We start from the raw sequence: 23,646 nt of genomic DNA, 5'->3' as shown, positions 1-23,646 counted from the left end.
AATGTGGAGGCCGGATTCAGATTTACAGCAGCCAACCTCTGAACACATACCAGCACGGCAGGACAGCTGATGTGTCTTCTCTTTAAATTAAGCCTGATGGAGGCCAACTCCATTTAATGTGTTGCTTCATTGATGCTGCATTTGTTCTCATATTATAATTTCTAATATAGTGTTTCTGGAGGTCAATGAAGAAATGTTGCCTGCCATCAGTAAACAAAGGATGTTGCAGCCTCAGCCGCTGTAGTCACCCCCCAGTGATGCACCCCAAGGAGACTCAGGATGAGAAAGTATAGGATACTGACCCTAGGTAGCTAAGGTGCATATGAAAGGAATGATTTCAATCAGCCCAGACTCTTGCATCTTCCCATACATAGAAAAGCATTAAATTCTTTACCTTGAGCTGTCTGGTTTTCTTTAATTTTTAACATAATTCTTTTTTTTTTTTTTTTCTGCACCACAGTTTGCGGGATCTCCGTTCCCTGACCAGGGACGGAAACTGGGGCCCTGTCAGTGAGAGCGCCGAGTCCTAACCACTGGACTACCAGGGAATTCCCTTACATAATTCTTAAGAATATGTTATTCCTAGTTCATTGGACCCCGTGGAATTAGACTGTCTAAGTATTCTATCTTAATTTAATTAAATGGTCCACCATTGCTTAAAGCATAACTGACATGTGACATGACCAGGAGACCTTTGAAACATTAAAAATCATTTCTCTATGCTGAGCTGTGATAAGAAATCTGTACAAGGAAGCTTCTATTTATTTCAATAAATGTTGGTCTTAAAAACAAAGAAATAGGGACTTCCCTGGTGATACAGTGGTTAAGAATCCGCCTGCTAATGCAGGGGACACGGGTTTGAGCCTTGGTCCAGGAAGATCCCACATGCCGTGGAGCAACTAAGCCCATGTGCCACAACTATTGAGCCTGCGCTCTAGAGCCCATGAGCCACAACTACTGAGCCCTCATGCCACAACTACTGAAGCCCACGCGCCTAGAGCCTGTGCTTCACAACAAGAGAAGCCACCACAATGAGAAGCCCACGCACTGCAGTGAAGAGTAACCCTCGCTCACCGCAACTGGCGAAAGCCTGTGCGCAGCAACGAAGACCCAACGTGGCCAAAAATAAAATTAATTAATTAATTTAAAAAATATATATATATATGTTAAAAAAAAGAAAAACATTATTAAAAGAAAAAAAAACAAAGAAATTAAAAAACCAAATCAACAACCAAAACCCCAGTTCACTTCTTAGTATTTTTATTAGCTGATTAATTCATAAATGAATTATGAGGAGTTGACATTTGGGAAAACATTTGTTCCTTAATTTCCAGGTTTTTTATTTAAGCTTTGTTGTGTGGTTTATGAAATTCTTTGCTGAGGAAACATTTCCAAATTTTATGGAGCCAAAATAAAGTATCCTGGCACAGCAAAAACAAACAACAATAACCAATACCTCAGTTAATTCTCAAGACAACACCTGAAGTTGTTCTGTATTTTACAGAAAACACAGTTGACAGGTTTGGTAACTTGGGAAAGAACAGAGAGCCAGGAATTGAAACATGGGTGTATCCAGCTCCAAAATTCCTGGCTTTCAATCTGCCACCAAGTTTCTAAGAACGGATAGTTAACAGCATTATCCAAATTGGTGTTACCAACAAAGAGAAAGTTTGTTTTGTTTTGTTAATTTAATAGCACATGCTGGATATCCTTCATGGATATACATAAGGATCTACTTCATGCTTTTTATGGCTGCATATTATACCAAATGAAAGTTCCCTGTTCAATAAGTTATTTGGGGGCAATATGATGGTTATTTGGAAAGTAACAGAGTTGGATTCCCACCTCATTCCTTCCATACCAAAATAAGTGCCAAAATACAAAAGACCCAGGTTTGGGGGTGGGTGGGGGAGGACAACATTTCTAAAAAACAAGTGAATAAAAAAAATTTTTTTTTAATTTTTTAAAAAAAGGAATTCCCTGGAGGTCCAGTAGTTAGGACTCAGCGCTCTCACTGCTGGGACTGGGGTTCGATCCCTGGTCAGGGAACTAAGATCCTGCAAGCCACACAGTGTGGCCAAAAATTTTTTTAAATTAAAAAAAAAAACAGGTGAATACTATTAAGATCTTAAAGTGGAGAAGGCCTTTCCCAAATGGAATGTGAAACATTAAACATTAAAATCCAATAAGCCTGATCACATAAAAATTCATTAAAACTTTTATTATATAAAATAAAGAACAAGCAAACAAATGAAGGAAAATGAATAAAATATATGAAAGCGTGGGAAAGTATTTCTAACACATTATCCCACATATGCAAAGAGCCCTTACAAATAAATGAAAAAGGATGAAAAATCTCACTTGAAAAATGGGTAAATCAGATGAAAGGCAAAAAAAGCATAGAAACAATCAAATCAAATATGAAAAAATATTCAGCATCATTGAGGAAGTGAGGAAGGTATTGAGGAATACCTTATATTTTCCCCACTAATTACCAAAGGTTAAAAAGTGTTGGCAAAAGGATAGAAAAATAGACATTCTCCATTCATTCAAAGAAGTTCTGTGAGCCAGGCACTATATTAGGACTAGCAGTGAACAAGATACCCAGGTCTCTGCCCTCTGGGAGTTTATGTTCCAGGTGTGTAGGGATGGAGGAGCAATGGTGAATGAGGAGGAAATAAACAATTATTCAGATAGTTATCATTTGTAAAACTACAAATTGGTGCAACTCCATTGACTCCATTGCATGGCAATATGGCAGATGCTATCAAAATGTTGTGCCAGCCATTCTATTTCTAGATATTTATTCTACAGATATTCTCACTCCTGTTTAAGCACAAAGATATGTGTACATGGATGATCACCAGAGTGCTGGGTGTGATTATGAAAAAAAGGGAAACAAGCCTAATGTTCCTCAAGAGGACAAATTACACAACATCCATACAACGGATCAAAATGTAACCAGTAAAGATCAGCTTTTTTGTTTGTTTGTTTTTAATGTACCCACATGGAAAGACTTTGAGGATACACTGTTTGGTGGGGAGGGAACCAAGTTGCTAAAACAGTACACATAATATTATCTCATTTCTCTTACAGAGACACACATCCCTATAAGTGCGTATGTGTGTGCGCCTATATAATTAGACATACATGGGTTAATGTATGACTAAGAAAAATCTGGGAAATGGGATTATGGGAAGCTTTTTAGAGTACAAATTTCTGTACTGTTTGGCTGTTCTGTTTAACAAGAAGTATGTGCTACTTTTACACTCAAACAATAAGGGAGAAAGCATTAAAAAAAAAAAAAGTAATGTATGTAAGGGTCATTTGGTTTCCTCAGTTTATATTCCCAAACTTCAGGCTAAAAATTAATCTGGAAAGAAAACTTCAGCTAAGGAGGAAGGATAACAAACAAAGTAACTAATCCTTTGCCTCATTCCTTAAATTCAAAGTCACTGATATAATTGGGGAGAGGGGAAACTATGTGGCATACCATTTGCCAGACATTTGTTCTTCACTTCATTTTCAAGGCAACGCACAAAATGCGACCCGGCTCAATTCCACAGGTGAGGAACCCGAGGATTTTAGAGGTTAAGTGATCCCCCTAGAGCAGAAGCTGCCTCAGTTCTAGGGTCTGGGAAAACAAGACTTCCCACTGGGAGTTCTTATCTCCTGACCATTCCCTCAGGTCACAGTGGGCGGAGGCATGGGGAGCGGGGGTGGAGTAGGAGAAACTGACCGTGGGGGTTTGGGTGTTGTTCAAGGAAGCATTTTCTCCCGGCTCTGGCTCCATTTCGGCTCCTTCCTGCCTTCTTCCCCGCAAGGCTCCCACGCGCCCCCTCAGAGCTGCACCAGGCGTTCCAGGGGGCCGGCGTGGCCCCTGGAAGTGCCAGCCTAGAATCCTGCCTGTAGGGAGCTCTAGGAAAAGCGGGTGCCTGCCCCTCCCAGAATTCCCTTTACGGTCGCATCAATGCTCAACCACTCCCCCAAAGTGTGCCAGATTTCACCCCTCTTGGCCTATAAAATGGGAATAATACATTTTAGGGGAATTACTCAAAAGAGAATACCAGGGACTTCCCTGGTGGTCCAGTGGTTAAGACTCTGTGCTCCCAATGCATGGGGGCTGGGTTCGATCCCTGGTCAGGGAGCTAGATCCCGCATGCCGCAACTAAAGATCCCTCACACTGCAACTAAGACCCTGTGCAGCCAAAATAAACAAATAAATATTAAAAAAAAAAAAAAAAAAAAAAGAATACCAGAAAGTGCTTTGGGAATTCTAAAGGCTAGGGTCCTCACCTTGCAATTAGAGTAATCCCTAACACAACAACTCACATCTTGTAGGGGTCCAGCGCTTTCTGTGATCACAATTTTAAAGAGAGTATTTTAACATCCTGCATAGGAAATGTCTCCTGCAAGTTATGTCTATGATCTGGTTGTACAGTGAAAGAAGAACTAACAGAAAAGGTCAGCAGGCCTTCCGGCCTTTAACCTATTCCAAAGCTACCACCTTTCAGTTCTAAGAGGTACAATTCTTTGTTCTAGAACCAACCCTGCGTTAATCTTCCAATTAGGAAAAGAAAGGATTAAAGTTGCAAAATATAAAATAAAATAAAATACATCAAGGTCCCAATTTGATGACCATGTTACCTTCCTAATAGAACCAGGGGAAACATGTATCCACTTTACTATTAATAATAGCTAATATGTGAGTTCATATAAAGTGCCAGACACTGTTCTCAGTGCTCTTCCTGCATCAGTTCATTTTAGCTACATAGTAGCACGTACTTGGTAGGGATTCTATTTCCTTCCTTTTACACATGAGGAGTTGGAAGCACTGGGAGGTTGTTTAAAGGACGTACCGGGGGTGGGGGGGTGGGGTGCTGCCCAATAGCTAAGCCTCAGCAAGGCAGCGGGAGATCTTGGCTATCTGGTCTACCTCTCCAGCCATATATCATTCATACTCCTCCTCATGTTCCAAACCCTAGTCATACTGAATTGCTTAGGATTCTTCATAAACAGTGTGCTTTAACTGCACCCACACCCTGCCCGTTCTTGCCTCTGCACGTGGTTTTTCTCTCTCTCACTGAACCATCCTCTCTTTCCAATGGACAGGAAGTTTTATTCCATGAATGAATGAACATAAGACTGTTGGAAAAATCCATCACTATATTTAAGATCGAAGAGTCGCTTTGGTAGGAAATTCCGAAGTTTTCTCCATAACAAGCCATTCTTGCAAAGCTGTTCTTATCTCAAAGCCAGAATTGCCTACACAGATTGCCTGGGGCCCTCTTTCTTCTGATCTCCCTGACTCTCCCACCACCTTACCTACTTCATCCCTTGCCTCCGGCTCCAGCCTTCAGGAGAGATGTCTCCACAGTGACCTTCGGCCACTGACAAAGAGATTGGCCTGGGAGTTCGCAGACCTCCATTCAACAGCTGTCTACCTCTTCTCCTTAGGACTCCATTTCAGGGGAAGAGCACGTACTTTGGTTCTCAAACCATTTTCACTGTATCCGAAACTAGCCGTTGGGCTTGGTGATAAGACACCCACAAGGAACACACCTTATCCAAGCCATGATGTGAGGGCACTGGTCTGACACTGCACTGAAAAATGAGCATCCAGTGGTTTAAATGACTTTTTCATTTACAGATCCAGCATCCCTTCCATGTCTTCAGAGAACCTTAAACACATCATTACAAGAAAGAAGACATGGGATGGCCTCAAGAGAAATAGTGCCCTAAACATCATAGAGCCAATGCAATAAACATTAAACACTTAATAGCAAACTTTTTAATTAAACAGAAAGGTTTTGACTGTTGACTGATACGTCAAAGCTCCTTTTTTTTTAAACTGACGCTTGTCATATGACATAGGCATAGAAGCTACTTTAAATAAGGTACATTGAAAAAGATATCCAGTACAGCATTACTGATAATAGCAAAAAAAACAAAAAGAGAGAGGGGAAGAGAGAGAAAAGTGAAATGGAAATAAAATAAATCATGCTTATTTTTAAATTTTCTGAATATTTACAGAGCATCTACTATCAAGGCACCAAGCTTAACGCTGGGGATACAATGTTAAAAACATAGACATGGCTCTGCCCTCACAGAGCTTTCATTCTATTATGGGAGACAGACACTCAAGTAATTACACTGTATATTTCATCCCAGCAGTTAAGACAATAATCAGTCCTAAATAATAAGAGAAAATAGTGAAATATTATGCAGACATTTTAAATGATGTCTAAGAGGTTTTATAATAGAAAATATTACAAGAACAGTATTTAATAAAAGTAAGAAACGACTTTATAAAGTATATGATCTCATAAATGTTTTTTTAAAAAGTATAGAAGGAAGATTCAATGGTTGTAAAATCCATCTGTAAGAACAGGTGACTGAGAATGGCTAAGAAGAACGATAAAAGGAACTTCTACTGCCAAAAAGGGAAACATACTTCCAAGCTACAATTAGTTCAACTAGAAATGGGGCAACAATCAGGTGTACAGGACAAACATCTACACAAGTGTCTGTTTCTGGACCAATAGTTTAGAATACGGCTTTTTAAATGTTTCGAAAGTGGCATTTAAACCAGTGAGAATAAGAGGTAAACTAGGCATTAACTAGTAGGTCAACTATTTAGAAAAATAAGTAAACTTAGACTTTTCCATCACATCACAAACTCCAAATGTAACGTTATGAAAGTATAAATCCCACTGGTAAAACTGGGAGAAAAAAAGAAATACATATATTTTATATAGTAGTAATCCAAAATCATCATTAAATAACTAATTATCGTTTCCAAAAGAATTCCAAGCACATTGCAATGTTAAAATTTAGAAACCATTACATGAACTTTAGGAAACCACTAAGCTGATCTTGGGGCGGGCAGGCATTCTAAACATAAAAGAAAAATCATTTTAGAAAACTGAAAGACTTGACAATAGATTTGAAAGTCAATTTCTATCCATGACATACATCTCACACCATAAATATAGTTATCACAAAATAAATATGGTTAAATGGCCAGGGAAAAAATTGTTTCCAATATATGGCAGCTAAAAGGTTAATAGTCTTCATTTAGGGTATGCTCCTACAATCCGTGAGATGGAACCATCCCAATAAGAAATGTGCGAAGAACATGAATTTAACTGATGGAGAAATTTAAAAGACCAATAAATATATTTTAAATATTCAACCACATTAGCAATGAGGTTACATTTAACTGCTGGTTTAAGATTAAGCCCTGTGGGGACTTCCCTGGTGGTGCGGTGGTTAAGAATCCGCCTGCCAATGCAGGGGACACGGGTTCGATCCCTGGTCTGGGAAGATCCCACATGCTGCAGAGCAACTAAGCCCGTGCGCCACAACTACTGAGCCCGTGTGCCACAACTACTGAAGCCCGCACACCTAGAGCCCGTGCTCCGCAACAAGAGAAGCCGCCACAGTGAGACACCCGTGCACCCCAACGAAGAGTAGCCCCCGCTCGCTGCAGCTAGAGAGCCCGCGTGCAGCAATGAAGACCCACCGTAGCCAAAAATAAAAATAAATAAAATAAATTTATTTTAGGAACATATAACTTAAAACAAGACCTAAAGCAAATACACTAAATTAACACAGGGGCAACTCTTTTTGCCTCTTTTATCTTCTCTATATTAGCAAAGGATAACTCTTTTAAAAAGACCTAGTGTGCTGACTGCCAAGTGTTGTTGAAAGTTGACTGAAAGAAAAGAGGGTGGGGGGAAGGTAGGTGGGGCAGTCAAAGGCCTTAGAGATGGAGGAGGGGGGAGGCGGGCGCGCTGGGCCAGCAGCTGGGCCAGCAGGGCCTCTGACCCCAGGATGGGCCAGGAATAAGAACCACCCCTGACCTCAGCTCTCTGTAAACCTCACCCAGTTTCTTCATGCGGCACTTAGGCAAGACAGCAGAGGCCCAGAGGGGAAAACCACTGCTCCAAGATATACAGGTTGGTAGCGTTTGACCTTCCGTGAAAGAGAAAGGAAAATGGCCAAAGCCATTCCGCAAACAAGCACAGACACACAGAGGCATTCTTCCACACGGCCAGCTCACCTGCCGTCAGCGGTCACCAGCCTCAGCAGATGGAACACAGATCTCAGGGCCTGAGCCAGGCACCCGAGAGCCGACTGAGCTTGGCTCGGTGACCAGCTGAGGCCCCAGAGCCACCCACAGGGATAAGCATGCCCTTGCCCTGGCCACGTCCACAGGCCGACGCCGAGGCACCTGCTGATTCTGAGCTGGTCCCTGGCCCAGAAGCTGGCCAGTTGAGCTGTCAGAGGTAAGCCTGATGGTCAGGCTGGACTTCCGCCCCCGGCCGGCTCCCCAGATCGGGAAGCCAGAGTTCTGGAGAAAGGAGGCTGCCCGTGGAAGATAAACTGCAACCACACTGCCATCCCCTGCCCTTCCAGAAAGTACTGCATCCCCCTGCCCCTCGGCTCTGCTCACTTTAAACACAGGGGCGACTAATCCGCTGGATGCCAGGGCGTCTGAGGTGACCCAGAGGGGAAGGGCAAGAAACACAGGCACACAACATATAGAAACCACAAAAACACCATCGGTTAGGCCACTGGTCCACGGGTCCTGATAAAGGACATCAGAAATGGAACCGGCACTTCACACGCCTTCATTCCCTCAAACCTCACAAAATGACACTTCTCACTTCACACGTGAACACACTGAGGCTCAGAGGAAAAGTCAAAGAGTTGGGAAGCACTGGGGCTGGACAGCAAAGTCAAACAGCCGTGCCATTTCTCCCAGTACACGCTTGTCCCCACAGCCACAAAGGGCTCCTGCCTGGCACGTGTGGAATCGGGCCCCTGGGCTGCGTTAGGATGGGCCTTCCCATCACTGCCGGGTGCAGCTCCAGAAAGGGCATCTGACCTTGTATACCAAAGGTGCTCAATCTACATCTGGGAAAGGACACCAGGTGTGGCCCCAGCAAGTAGTAATTATAAGTGTGGTTGCCAATCACTGAGCATCATCTGCTCCCTGGAGGGCCCATACGAGGAATGTGAACCTTCACTCATTTGGCCTGAGTGAAACATAGCTGATGTGTCCATTTCTCAGATGAAAACGCTGAGGCTCAGGAAGTCTCACAGCTAGGACACCAGAGCTCCTTTCCCGAACCCCAACTCTCCCACCCTGACAAGGTAACAGGCCCAAATGGGTCATTCAGGTCAACTCCCCACTCCTGGGTGGTCTCCCCAGCCCCCAAGCTCCACCCTGGCCCAGTGCTCCAGCACTACCTTGGTTGAGGTAGGTCAAAGTCTCTTCGTGCAGCTTCACAGCTGGGGACGTGGCGGCACACAGCACATACTGCAGGGGTGGCAGGCGGGCCTCGTTCTCGGGGGACAGCTGGGGGTCCTCCTGCTTGAAGATGGGCAGGGCGAGGACGTCGCTGCAACACAGGAGGGAGGGGTCAGGAGCAGGGTCCCCGGAGCCCATTTGCAAAGACAGGGCCAAGTGGCCAACCTTGGTGTCAAGGGCAACGCAGCCCAGCCTGGTGCAGCAAGCGGGTTCAGCCTACCACACCACGTGTCACAGATACTCTAAGATGCTTTCCAACGAGGGAGACCAATCCTGGATGATTCTACTTTCACGCAAAGACCTTCGAGAGATTTATTCAGATGCCGCCTGGTTGCCATCCACAAGAGTCTGGCTTTTAGAATGAGAACCCAAACAAAATTTTTAATCTTTTTAAATAAACTGTTCCAGTTATTGGCCACTCCTCAGACCAAGACAACTTCCTGTCCTCCAGACTCTGTAAACCATGCAAATGGAGAAACTGCTTCACCCACCCAAACTGAGACAACACTCCACCCTTCTAGAAAAAAGGACAGCTGGCCCATAAGCCCTATTTTAAGGGTCATACTAATATCTCCTAAACGCAAAACAAGAAGGATCTTGGTTTCTGTTCAGTTTTCTTATCCAAATGGAAAATACTGAGATGCTCAAAGATTCTTTTCCTCCACCTCTAAACAAAAATCCCCATCAGATCCAAAAAATCAGCCTCACATCAGCCTAGGACTGGAGAACGTGTTTCTGGATGTATTTCTTAAGTGCCTTCCCAAGGAAAAAAGAAATCCTTGAGAACATGAATGACCTGCAAGCAGGAGAGACTTGGTTAAGCTCTCTGGATTATGAACAGATTATGGCACGGACACCGATGCCAAAAAAGTGCCCGTGCCCTTATCTTAATAACCCTCTACCCTCTGAGCATCCTGGGTTCTGAATCAGATTCACTAACCCCACTTCACTATATAAACAGCAGAGTCACGGATATAATCCGCTCCTCATACAGCACCACAAACGAGTAGCTCTAAAACACAGACCCGGCACACACCCCAACATGTCGCAACAACTCTCAGAAGGAAAAGTCTGGCTTGGGGCTCACGTGGAAAACCTCCCCTGTGGCGGGCCAGCCCTGCCACCATCCATGGCCCTGGCTCTCCCACCCCACACCTTCCTTTGCCCGGACCGGGGCACACGCCCAGCCCAAGAGGTTATCTAGGAACAGGGAGAAGCAGGCAGGCCTGCTCCCCGGGCGATTGCATAATTTTGTGTTTGCCCAGACCACGTTAAGTTAATAATCCATGGGCTGGTGCCTTTAAATTTAAAAAAAGGGAGGGATGCAGGGGAGGAGGGTGGGTAAGAGCCATCACTCAACAGTAACTTGTTTCAGGCCTGGCATCCTTATTTGCTGAGGAATAAAGTCACCAGGACAGGAAACAGAAGGAGGGAAGAAGGGAGTACAGGCCACTACCTGGGAAGGCGAGACAACTTGCAGAGCTGCTGCTCGGTGAGGAGAGGACCAAAAAGAAAATGCACAAACTAAACAGAAGAACAAGACCTTCGCTCTAGAGCCAGGGGGACCAGAGGCGTATTCACTGACCCTCCCCTTGGCGTTCACCGAGGTCAACCTCTCCAAGGGTGAATTCCCCAGCTTCCAAGAAGTGAAATTAAAATAGAGTGTGGGGACTTCCCTGGCGGTCCAGTGGTTAGGACTCCGCGCCTTCCACTGCAGGGGGCGCGGGTTCAATCCCAGGTCGGGGAACTAAGATCCCACATGCTGCTAGGCGCGGCCAAAAAAAAAAAAAAAGAGAGAGAGTGTGGACCAACATGCTTTTTTTATCCATGCCCCCCAAATGACCCCAGAAGCCCATATGGCTTTATGGCACCTTTCACCCCAACGCGCACCCCACCTCACCCCGCTGAATGCAATGCCAAACTCCTAAAAGGTACTCCCCAAAATCCCATCTCCGGAGCAGGGGCACCTCCCGCCCAAGAGGAGAATTATTCCCTAAAAGGATGACATTTTCGGTATCCAGGAAGTTTTAAATACACTCACTTCTCTGCTCAGGGTCACCTCCAAACTTATTTCTAAGCTATGGCAACATACTGAATGGCCACAAACTATAAAATTCAGGCAAAATCACACCTAAAACTGCATGGTGCGGTACAATAAATGTATCCCATTGTAGCATTTCAAGTAAGCGAATAGACACAGCCTTCTGCCAGGGATTAACATCTGCCCAGTAGGGGACTGGCCTGGCGGTCCAGTGGTTAGGACTCCATGCTTCCACTGCAGGGGGCACGGGGAAGTAAGATCCCCGCAAGCTGCAAGGCATGGCCAAAAAAAAAAAAAAAAAAAATCTTCCCGGTGGGCTTACCATCCCCCAGAGCAGTCTCCCTCTGGTGACATCACCACAGTCTGCAGAGAAGCCATCAGTCCTTAATTAAGACCCTAGACTTTTGCCATCCCCTACCACTCTGGCCCATGATAAAACACAGCAGACACAACACGTAAACCCAATCACTCCTTTGCCTTCTGAAATGGGGATGCCTTCGGGGACGACTACTGGACAAACATCTATCAAAAGCCAGGATTTCCAAATCATCTGTACTGCTAAATCTGCCTTGGAACTTCTAGGGACCAAAAATAAAAATAAAATAAAGCATGCAGGACGGACTCTCACTGTGGGGCGGTCTGTACCAGCGACTTCCCACCTAGGTCCCACAATTCACTGTCTTTGAGCTCACAGCAAATGCCCTTTGGGTTAAATTAGGCACATTTCATAAACTGTGACTAGGATGGAAATAAAGACAGGCTACAGCTGGTTCAGGCGAGTTCAGAAAGTGAAATGACCGCCCATTAGTACCCGGCCAGCTGCACAACAGGGAAAAACAATCCTCCAGGAACTGAAGCTAACGGAGGTGCCACTTCCTTCAAGGGGACAGGGGAGAAAACTTTGCAAGACAGGCAGGACTTACTTTTCCCTTTGAAGAGCACTAGTTAAATCCCTGCAGAAGAAGAAAGATTTCCATCAAGGGCAATCAACGTGCGGGCCTCGGGCCTACACACGCAAGACCACCTGGTGGGAGGGGGCACCCTGCCCCTCCCAAGCCCCCGCCCGCCCCCGCCGGCCCGCGAGGCCCAGCGCAGGGCCGCGCTCGCCGCTCACTCGCCCCTCGGCCGGAGCAAGGACACTGGAGAGGACGCGAGGCTCGGAGAGGGACCGGGCAGAGAGGGGCAAAGAGCAGGGAACTAGACTCCCCGGGACAGGCTCCAGACCGACGGCAGGAAGTTTCCTCTTCTCCGACGCGAGCGGGGAGAGGAGAGACAGGGAGGCGGACGGCCCCGGAGAGGCTGCGGCCAGAGATGCGCGTTCCGCGCCCGCCGGGGTCGTCGGGGAAGCAGCCCCCGCGGGCACCAGGCTCCGCAAACCCGCCTCCCGGGGTGGGTCCCCAACTCTGAGCGTCGGGTCCCGCTGGGGTCGGTCCGTCGGTCCCAGGCGGGACTCTGGGAGGGTCTCCCTCAGTCCCCCAAGGGCAGACAGCGGGGAGGCGGGGACGCAGCGGGGGCGCTCGGGACCCCCGGCCCGGCCTCCCCGCTCCCGGCCCGCAGACCCCGGCCCAAGCCCCTTACCGCAGGTAGCTGCCGGAGTTGTGCTGGTTGTAGTGCTCGGGCTGCGTGTGCCAGAACAGCATGGCTGGGGCTCCGAGCCCGGCCCGACCCAGGCGCGCGGCGACGGGACGCGGGGCGCGCCGACCTCTCCCGGTCACCTGCCAGCAGCGCTCCCGACCGCTGGATCCGCCCGCCCCCGCGCATTTATCGACTGCCCGGGGGGCGGGGCCTCGGCCAGACCCGCCCCCAGGCCGCGCGGCCGGGAGATGGCTCCAGCGGCCGCCTCACCTGGTGACCCGCACGGGCGCGTCCTGCCCGGGAGCGAGCGCGCCTCCAGGGCGGCGACCGCGAGCGGGCGGCGCGGCCGCGGGCGCGGGCTGAGGCCCGGGCTCCATCCCGGCCCCCGAGGGCGGGGCCCAGGTAACCATCTCCGCAGCCCCGGTGCCACCGACGCGCCTCCTCCGCGCGCCCGCTCGCGCGGCCCCAGGGCGGGTGCCCAGGGCGGGTCCCCAGAGCGGTATCGCGGTTGGGGAGAGGCCGCTGTGAGCTTGGATGGCAGGGACCCCGACCTTACTGTGCCTGCCCCCTTACCTTGCTCGTGCTTTTTCATAGCACTGTGACACTCTCAGAAATCGTATTTTGTTTTGTTTTTTAATGTATGCTTGTGTATGGATTGTCTGTCTCCAAGAGGGCAAGGCTTTGGACTCTCTAATTCACTGTTTTATCCCCACCGCCTAGAAAAGTGCTTGGGACATAGTGAGTGCTCAATAAATATTCGCTGAATAAATATTTTTTAAAAGAAATGCATCAAGTGAGTAATCAGAGAAGGCTTCCTAGAGGACATGACCTTGAGCTGAGGCCTTATAGATTCAGAGGAAATGCCTCTGTGAAGATCCGGAGGGAAAGTGGTTCCAGGCAGGGCAATAGTAACCGGCAAGGCCCTGCGGCTGACCTACTTTGGCATGGCCTGGGGCTGGGTGACCCAGGAGAGAGCTTAGGAGGTGAGGTGGGCATGATGAGCGGTGCAGATCAAAGCGGGCCTGGCAGGCCCTGGCAAAGAAGCAGCTGGGGTTTTATTCTAAGTGTGTTTTCAGCCGAGGAGTTGCATCTATGATCTGCCTTTTGGAAGGATCAGTCTGGAAGGCTTGTGGGCAGTGGGTCATGGGGGTGGGGCAGTTAGGAGGGAGTGGGGGTCAAAGAGCCATGACCCGCACCCGAGCGACATTCGCACCCCACCCCGTCCCCACGTTGGTCCAGCGCCTGGCGCAGAACAGCTGCGCGTTCTATCCCAGACGGGTATTCAGAGCAAAGGCTGTCCCCCGGAGACCGGAACTCCCAGAACTCCCAGCTCCCCCAAGCATTTTGTTTTTTATGGGCATAGAATAAAATCATGTTCATTTATTTTTCTGCATCTTAGAATTTTAGAAAGCATAAAATTAAATACGTTGAATGTAATAAATTCGTCCATACAAGTGCAAGTCTCCAGCTATAATGCATTTTATGGCAGATTTATCATTTAAAAAATGTACCAGTAAATCAAAAAAGAGGGAGTGTGTCCATTTAACTTTTATTGAAGTGTAGGTAGGAGGTCTTCAGAAATCAAGTATGAGCATGAAGATATGGCCAAACATAAAATCTATCAAATTCAGTGAAAAGTTGCTGACTTTAAATAGTAATTGTAAGAATGACCAATATATATTCTTTGTTAACAACCCTTCACTCTACAGTAAAAAAAAAAAAAAAAAAAAATCAGTAAACATTCTTTCCTAAGGTAGTTTCCCTTATATAATCAGTGATTTATCCATTTCTTTGTATACAGAAATTTGTTGAACATACCAATCAGTGGTTCTCACAAGTGAAAAATAAAAGCACAAAAAAAGTTTACGCTCTTGTACAGGTAAATCCTCCCTCACTCTGCTCTCTAGGTCCCCCCCCCACCACTGCAGCCACTGGTCACAACTGGCAACCCACTTCCTCTGGGCAGCTCTGAGGGCTCACCACCTCCCCACTGCTCTCCTGCCACTCAGATCCCCCTTCACGGATGGATTTGTTGCACCAGCCAGAGGCAGGACCACAAGCAGACAGCCCGCAGCCTTCCGCCCCAGGGGCTCTGTTGTGGAGAGCCTCCTTGCCCAAGGTAACCCCCTGTTGGGGTGACCCCAATGACTACCCACACAAAATATCAAAGTCTGGCCATCTCTGCTGATGGGCTATTGTAGGCTTAGGTTCCCCCGTGGGGCCAGTCAGAGATGTCACAGGACCTTCTTCATCCACTCCTGTTTCCTTCCCATCCCTTGCATGGGTGTTAATTTCAAGGGAACCTCCAAATAAACATCCTGGACACTAAGCTCCGTCTGAGGGTCCATGACAAGTCCGGTATTCATGTGGGAGGCGCTCTGAGGTGGTGTAGAAACAGCGTGCCCTTTTCTGGATTCCCTCACTGGGCAGATACCCCCAGAGCACCTGCCATGTGCCAGGCGTGGCCCTGGGTGCGAGGTGCAAGCTTGCCTTCTGACTGGAGAGGCCGGTGGGTGAGCAGCAATGACAGTGCAGTGTGCCCAAGGATGGAGAGGCTACCCTGTGAATACAAGGGAGGATTTTGGAGCTCGGAAAAAGTCTCCCAGGTAGTGTGATGTCTCCTGATGGATGGGCGGAAGTTTGGCCAATCTGTGAAGTCAAGGCTGGACGAGGGTCTCCAGCTGAGCACGCAACCTGTGCAAAAGCCTGGAGAAAGGGCATGGGAAGCATGGGAAGGAGATGACCCTGATTCAAATCCAGCTTTCCCACCTGGCTTTGTCAGGATGTGTGGGCCTGGATTGGGGTAAATGGACCGCATGCGGCCTCTCACATGAGCATGGTCCTGGGACTTGCTTTGACTGTAGAACACAGGTGTTCCAGTTCCAGTCAGCCCTAGGAAGCCAGGCAGCTTCTGCCTGCACTCTCCTGGAGCTCTGGACCACCGAGGGGAGCGTCTAACCACCCCGCTGGAGAGCAAGGCCCACCAGGCCCCACCCACTGGGGCCACCAGCAAGGGTCATCTTGGCTGGGCCAGTGAATCTGCTCCAGCAGACACCACATGGAGCAGAAATGAGCCACCCACCAAGCCCTGCCCAGAATACAGCTCTGGGAGCAAACACACAGACACGGCTTTAAGCCAAGAACAGATGACATGGTTTGTCTCATACCACCGGGGAAATGATTACTGGACACTTGGAACCTCAGTCTTGCCTTTGGTAAATGGGAGTGATCAGGCTTAGTTTCAAGGTGGTGATGAAACTTAGGGTCAGTGAGCATAGCCTCTCAGGAATGACCAGCCCTCTCTGTCCCTTTAGGTGACTGCATACCTTCACTGCATTCCTAGATTTTGACTCCTTTGTTTCTGGTGATGCTGCACGGCTTGAGGGATCTTCGTTCCCCGGCCAGGGATTGAACCCAGGCCCTCGGCAGTGAAAGGGCCGAGTCCTAACCACTGGACCACCAGGGAATTCCCAGATTTTGACTCTCCTGAGGGTAGGATTGGCAATGCCCTTGGAGACTGCCTCTGAGTCATGCTGTGTGAACAAGGATGTGTACCCCTGCCTGTGACTTGTCATTGTTGCACAATTAGGACCAGCCTGGGCCCCAGGGACTCCCAGTCCTGTCAGGAGAAGACAGACGTGCAGGCGATGGCCTATCAGTCACTCTTTTCATTTTGTAAATGTCCACAGTTCACTTATGGTGGACTTTTTTTTTTTTTTTTTTTTTTTTGGCTATGTTTGGTCTTCATTGCTGCGTGCGGGCTTTCTCTAGTTGCGGCGAGCAGGGGCTACTCTTCCTTGCGGTGCACGGGCTTTTCATTGCGGTGGCTTCTCTTGTTGTGGAGCACAGGCTCTAGGCGCACGGGCTTCAGTAGTTGTGGCATGCAGGCTCAGTAGTTGTGGCTCACGGGCTTAGTTGCTCCTTGGCATGCGGGAGCTTCCTGGACCTGGAATCGAACCCGTGTCCCCTGCATTGGCAGTCAGGTTCTTAACCACGGCACCACCAGGGAGGGCTATTGACTTTTACTCTGTGCCAGGCCTGGCGCCATCCCCTGGAGTTTGCCAATGCTGAGAAGTAGGCCCATCTCACAGATGAGGAAACTGAGGCTCAGGAATCTGAATGCCACAGCTGGGTTTCGAGGCCAGAGCTGAGAGTTCAGGGCCTGTGCTCTTTGGTTACCATCAATTCCTGTCCTGAGGCCTTGCGTTTCTTCCTTCACACGAGGCTGGGCAAACGTGCTGGGATCAGAGGTGTGTCTGATCCTAAGGAGCGGCCTGGGGCCCCACAGAGCTCGTGGGCAGGGGTGTTCTCCTGGGACAAGCCTCTCCCATGGGCCCTATTATGCCCACAGGCTTGGGGACAGTGGGTTGCAAATACAGAGCGGGCAGCATCCTCCAGCTGGAGGCCGGGCCCGCCCCAGCTGCTGTACACTCCGCCCAGGCAGGGGAGTGGGATGGGCCCGGTGCTGGCAGGCAGGAGCCCTCCTGCACTTGGTGTCTGGCCTGCGGGGCCCTCTTGACTGTACCTCGGGCCCTGACTCCCGCTGAGGGGCAAAGCCCCAGGCAGGGAACATGTCAGAAGCTCCCATCTGCTGAGCCCTGGCTCTGCACAGGCATTAATTTCACGAATTCACTCTCTCCTCTACAGCCCTGCAAGGTTCGCTGCGATTACACCGGGAGGCTCCAAACACTGGAACGACCTGCCCAAGGCAAGGGGACTGAGATCCCAGATTCGAACCCAAGCCTCCTGACGTTAGGTCTCTGGACTCGGTGCCCTGTGCCAGTGCTGCCTCTCGGCCCCCAGCCTAGGCCAGGGCGTGGGTGGGGCAGCTGTGCCCAGGGTTTTGGCCCACATCACCCCACGTGCACCTAACAGCTGGGGGAGGCGGGGGTCTCCAAGGCCCTCAGGAGCTGACAGCCCTCCTGGAGAAGCAGCAACCTTCTGTGAGTCTGTGCCCCCAGCAGGCTCTGGAATCTCCTAGGCAGGGCCCACGTCCTCCTTGGAAATGCGTCCCCTGCACGTGGCGTGGGGTCATCACACAGAGGCTACTTAGGAGCTGCTCTTCTAATGTGAATGACTTGAACTGACATGAAACACTGTGGGAGGGAATTCCCTGGCGGCCCAGTGGTTGGGACTCAGCGCTCGTACGGTTGGGGCCCTGGTTCCACCCCTGGTCTGGGAACTAAGATCCCACAATGGGAGACACTTCCATTAGGAAAATCACTAGTACCGTCGATTATGTAATTAACTAATGTTCTAGGAATAACATAAAATTACGCACAACATTCAAAAGGTTCAGCACACCCGAATTCCGCCCCATCCCGCTCATCAGTGTGCCTCCTGGGGACTCTTCCCGAGCTGTGTGTCGCCCATGAGCACACACGTGTCCGAAGGAGGCTGCAGGAGCCACACTAGGGCTGCCAGGGCTGCCCAGAGATCGTAGAGCTGGATAATCCTGGCAGGCTTCCTTGGGGAAGGAGAGGCCGGTAATCTGAGCTGGCTTCCAAGGGAGGTAAGATTTCTGTAGATGAAAGAAAACAGCAGGAGGTTCTCCAGGCGTGAGGAACAGCATGTGCAAAGGTGCCGAAGGAAGAGAAAGTGTGGTTCTCTAGGGGGACAACAAAGTGGGAGCCACAGAGAGTAAGAAGGGGCCAGGTGACTTCTGACTTCTGGGGAGTGGACTGGCTGTGTTGCGTTGGGCAAGTCACTTAACCTCTCTGTTGCAGAGTTGCAATGGACATTTACTGAGGAGTGCTCTTGGGATCAGCAGCTGTGGGCAATGGGGGTGAAGGAGGGAAGACGTGGGCAGACGGGCGAGTTAAGCTAAGAGAACTCCATGGATCCTAAAGGGACCCGGGGACTGGAATGGCCCTCCAAGTTGTCTAGAACTGGGACAAGGAAGTCAGGTCTTTGGATACTCACACTGACCAGTAGCATCAGGCACAAGTTGCCCCTGGGGAGGGGAGGGACCTTGGCAAAGTGACTCATCTGGTGGCCAGTCCTGGAGAGGGACCCAGCCAGTGCCATGCTCTGAGTGCCTCGGCCTGGGAGGGCACACCTGGGCTGGACGTGACCATGCTCTCCGACCGAGCTCTCCGAGCCGAGCCTTCGTTTACGGAATGAAGACGCCGCCTGCGTCTTGGAGCCGTTGGGAGGACTAAGCAAGAGAGCGTTCGGGATGCTCCCAGCTTCCCTAAACACTGTCAGCTTTTCTGCTGCACACCACCAATCTGAGTGTTCCCTCCTTCTCGAATGTTCCAGGGTGTGCAGTGGGTAAAAAACCCCAAGTCCAAGTTAGGATTACATTCTGATGCAAGTAACAGCAACCTCGACATGAAGACAGCTCAGATGAGATAGAGGTTTATTTCTCCCTCAAGTTCTAAAAGTCTAGAGTGTTGACACTGTCCAGTACGGTGCCAATGAACCACATGCAGCCAGTGAGCAACTGAAACATGGCTAGTCTTACCAATGAACCTGTCTACAAGACAGAAACAGAATCACGGACATTGAGAACAGACTGGTGGCTGCCAAGGTGGAGGGCACTGGGGGAGGCGTGGAGTGGGAGTCTGGGGTTCGCAGATGCACACTATTATATAGAGAATAGATAGACAACAAGGTCCTACTGCACAGCACAGGGAACTATATTCAATATCCTGGGATAAACCACAATGGAAAAGCATATTTTAAAAAAAAAGAATGTATATATATATATGCATAACTGAATCACTTTGCTGTACAGCAGAAATTAACACAACATTGTAAATCAACTAGACTTCAATATAAAAATTGATAAACAACAAACAAGAAATATGGCTAGTCTTGAAATCGAGATATATTAGAAGTGCAAAGGGGCTTCCCTGGTGGCACAGTGGTTAAGCATCCGTCTGCCAGTGCAGGGGACATGGGTTTGATCCCATGTCCGAGAAGATCCCACATATCTTGGAGCAACTAAGCCTGTGCGCCACAACTACTGAGCCCATGTGCCACAACTACTGAAGCCTGCACGCCTAGAGCCTGTGCTCCACAAGAAGAGAAGCCACCGCAATGAGAAACCCGCGCACTGCAAAGAAGAGTAGCCCCCACTCGCTGCAACTAGAGAAAGCCCGTGCGCAGCAATGAAGACTCAACACAGCCAAAAATAAATAAATAAATAAATAAATTTATTTTAAAAAAGAAGTACAAAGTACAGAAATTCCCTGATGGTCCAGTGGTTAGGACTCCGCACTTTCACTGCCAAGGGCCCAGGTTCAATCCCTGGTCAGGGAACTAAGATCCCACAAGCCACAAGGTGCAGCCACAGATAAAGAAATAAATAAACAAAAGTGCAAAGTACACAGCAGTTTCAAAGATTTTATATGAGAAAAAGAATGTAATGTAGCCCATCAATAATTTTTATACTGATCACATGATAAATGATAATATTTTGAATATACAGCTGGCCCTCGATATCCGCAGATGTGGAACCCTGGGATAGGGGGGCACGGGCAGCCATAAAGGCTTGAGCCTCCTTGGATTTTGGTATCTGCGAAGCTCCTGGAACCAAGCCCCTGCAGATAGCAAGGGACAACTGTGCTGAGTTAAATACACAATATTATTAAAATTAACTTCACTTATTTATTTTTACTTTTTTAAAATGTGACTACTACTAGAAATTTTAAATTTAACTCTGTAGCTTGCATTATATTCCTATTGGACAGACTGGTCCAGAGCAGTGGCTCTCAAGCCAAGATGGCTTTGCCCCCCAGAGGACACATGGCAATCTCTAGAGACGTTTCTGGTTGTCCCAACTCAGGGTGTGGGGTGCATCTTGTGGGTAGAGGCCAGGGATGCTGCTAAACACCCTACAGTGCACAGGAGAGGCCCCACAGCAAAGAATTCTCTGGTACAAAGTGTCAATAGGGCTCAGGTTGTGAAACTGTCCTAGAGGTAATGAGTGACTGGAATTCTGCAGTGTCAGGAACCCAGCCTTCTGATACCTTGTTTCTTTGCCATGTGTACCTTCCACTTGCAAGGTCACAGCATAGTCTAAAATGGCTACAGTAATCAAGACAGTATGGTACTGGCACAAAAACAGAAATATAGATCAATGGAACAGGATAGGAAGCCCAGAGATAAACCCATGAACATATGGGCACCTAATTTACGACAAAGGAGGCAAGAACATACAATGGAGAAAAGACAGCCTCTTTAATAAGTGGTGCTGGGAAAACTGGACAATTACATGTAAAAGAATGAAACTAGAACACTCCCTAACACCATACACAAAAATAAACTCCAAATGGATTAAAGACCTAAATGTAGGCCACACACTATAAAACTCTTAGAGGAAAACATAGGCAGAACACTATATGACATAAATCACAACAAGATCCTTTTTGACCCACCTCTTAGAGAAATGGAAATAAAAACAAAAATAAACAAACGGGACCTAATGAAACTTAAAAGCTTTTGCACAGCAAAGGAAACTATCAAAAAGACAACCCTCAGAATGGGAGAAAATATTCACAAATGTAGCAATGGACAAAGGATTGATCTCCAAAACATACAGGCAACTCATGCAGCTCAATATCAAAAAAAAAACCCAATCCAAAAATGGGCAGAAGACCTAAATAGACATTTCTCCAAAGAAGATATACAGATTGCCAACAAACACATGAAAGAATGCTCAACATCATTAATCATTAGAGAAATGCAAATCAAAACTACAATGAGATATCATCTCGCAGCTGTCAGAATGGCCATCATCAAAAAACCTACAAACAATAAATGCTGGAGAGGGTGTGGAGAAAAGGGAAAACCCTCTTGCACTGTTGGTGGGAATGTAAACTGATACAGCCACTATGGGGAATAGTATGGAGGTTCCTTAAAAAACTAAAAATAGAACTACCATATGATCCAGCAATCCCACTACTGGGCATATACCCTGAGAAAACCATAATTCAAAAAGGTCATGTACCACAATGCTCATTGCAGAACTATTTACAATAGCCAGGACATGGAAGCGACCTAAATGTCCATCGACAGATGAATGGGTAAAGAAGATGTGGCACGTATATACAATGGAATATTACTCAGCCATAAAAAGGAATGAAATTGAGTTATTTGTAGTGAGGTGGATGGACCTGGAGTCTGTCATACAGAGTGAAGTAAGTCAGAAAGAGAAAAACAAATACTGTATGCTAACACATATCTATGGAATCTAAAAAAAAAAAAAAAAGGTTCTGAAGAACCTAGGGGCAGGGCAGGAATAAAGAGGTAGACTCAGAGAATGGACTTGAGGACATGGGGAGGGGGAAGGGTAAGCTGGGGCAAAGTGAGAGTAGCGTCAACATACATACACTACCAGATGTAAAATAGTTGGCTGGTGGGAAGCAGCAGCATAGCACAGGGAGATCAGCTTGGTGTTTTGCGATGAGCTAAAGGGGTGGGATAGGGAGGGTGGGAGGGAGGCTCAAGAGGGGGGTGGTATGGGGACATGTGTGTGTATATGGTTGATTCGCTTTGTTGTGCAACATCAACTAACACAGTATTGTGAAGCAATTATACTCCAATAAAGATCTATTAAAAAAATAAAAATAAAAAAATAAAAATAAAATGGCTGCTGGAGCTCCAGCCATTCTGACAGGACTCCCATCAGCCACAAAGAAGCGCAGAATAAGGGCACATCTTCTCTCTCTCTCTCTCTCTCTCTCTCTCTCTCTTTTAGCTGCACCTCACAACATGTGGGATCTTAGTTCCCCAACCAAGGATTGAACCCGTGCCCCCTGCAGTGGAAGTGCAGAGTCTTAACCACTGGACCGCCAGGGAAGTCCCACATCTTCTCTCTTCACGGAAGATGTACACACCATTTCTTCTTACTTACAATGATTGGAACCTAGTCACCTGGCCTCACCTTGCTGTATGGGAAACTGCGAAATATAGTTTTAAGGTATGGCACATGCCCAGCTAAAACCAGGGGTTTCTTACCAAGGAAGATGGGAGAATGGATCTGAGGGTGAGACTAGTATCTGCCAGGGGCACGAGGCAAGACATATTATTCCCATTTTACAGAGGAATAAACGGAGGCACGTGGGTGAGGGGACTTGCCAAGACAGAGTAAAGGGCATTCTCCAGCATGAGCTGAGGTCTCCTGACTTCCCGTGCCTCTTCCTCACACCTGCTACCCTGCAAACTTGCCTAAATCACATTTTTGTCCTTGGAATCCCACCTGCCAATTGCCCAGATGGTCATCTCCATCACCATGGTGCCAGTTCCTCTGGTGAGAACTTCACTCGCTCTCAAAAATGCTCCTTCACGTTCAGGTAAAGTCTGGAGTTTACTAGCAGCACATCTACCTTCCTGAAACCAGCCACAATGGAAGTGCAGGCTTCTTTTTTTAAGTGCACACACACACCCCTTCCAGAGTAACTTTTTCTCCTGTCTTGAGATGACAACACCTGTGGGTGTAGGGGATGCCGCAGTGTGCTGTCCAGGCATCCCCTTTAGGTCCAAACACCTGTCCCACCCTTGCCCAGCCCTGGGAATGCTGGCTGCTGACACTTTACAGCTGGGCACCTCTCTGGAACTTTCCCTCCTCTGTCATGTCCCCTTCACTGGGGCCGCCAACACCCAAGGGCTGGTCGATATGACATATAAAGGTCTGGCTCCCACGTCCCAGCTTGGGACAACGTTGCGAGGCCATCCCAGCGTCAGAGCTGCTGTGGGATTGGCG

General features: G+C 48.1%; 1 protein-coding gene across 2 annotated transcripts in view; it reads right to left on the bottom strand.

The window, feature by feature from the left end:
• The window catches only part of TFCP2L1 (transcription factor CP2 like 1), a gene marked incomplete at its 5' end in the record, with an annotated part of 61,387 nt that extends 48,379 nt beyond the window's left edge, over positions 1-13,008 (bottom strand). Inside the window, 3 exons of one of the 2 annotated variants that reach the window (XM_082630775.1) lie at positions 9,259-9,410; positions 12,284-12,313; positions 12,939-13,008. In XM_082630775.1, coding sequence (XP_082486901.1) covers positions 9,259-9,410; positions 12,284-12,313; positions 12,939-13,000 — 244 coding nt within the window. The remainder of the gene's footprint in view (positions 1-9,258; positions 9,411-12,283; positions 12,314-12,938) is intronic. The other variant, XM_082630776.1, reaches the window with a different exon arrangement.
• Positions 13,009-23,646: the final 10,638 nt, after the last annotated feature.

Source organism: Mesoplodon mirus (assembly GCF_964341445.2).
Source record: "Mesoplodon mirus genome assembly, chromosome: 8".
Classification (NCBI taxonomy): Eukaryota; Metazoa; Chordata; class Mammalia; order Artiodactyla; family Ziphiidae; genus Mesoplodon; species Mesoplodon mirus.
This window is presented reverse-complemented; position numbering and strand designations above follow the sequence as displayed.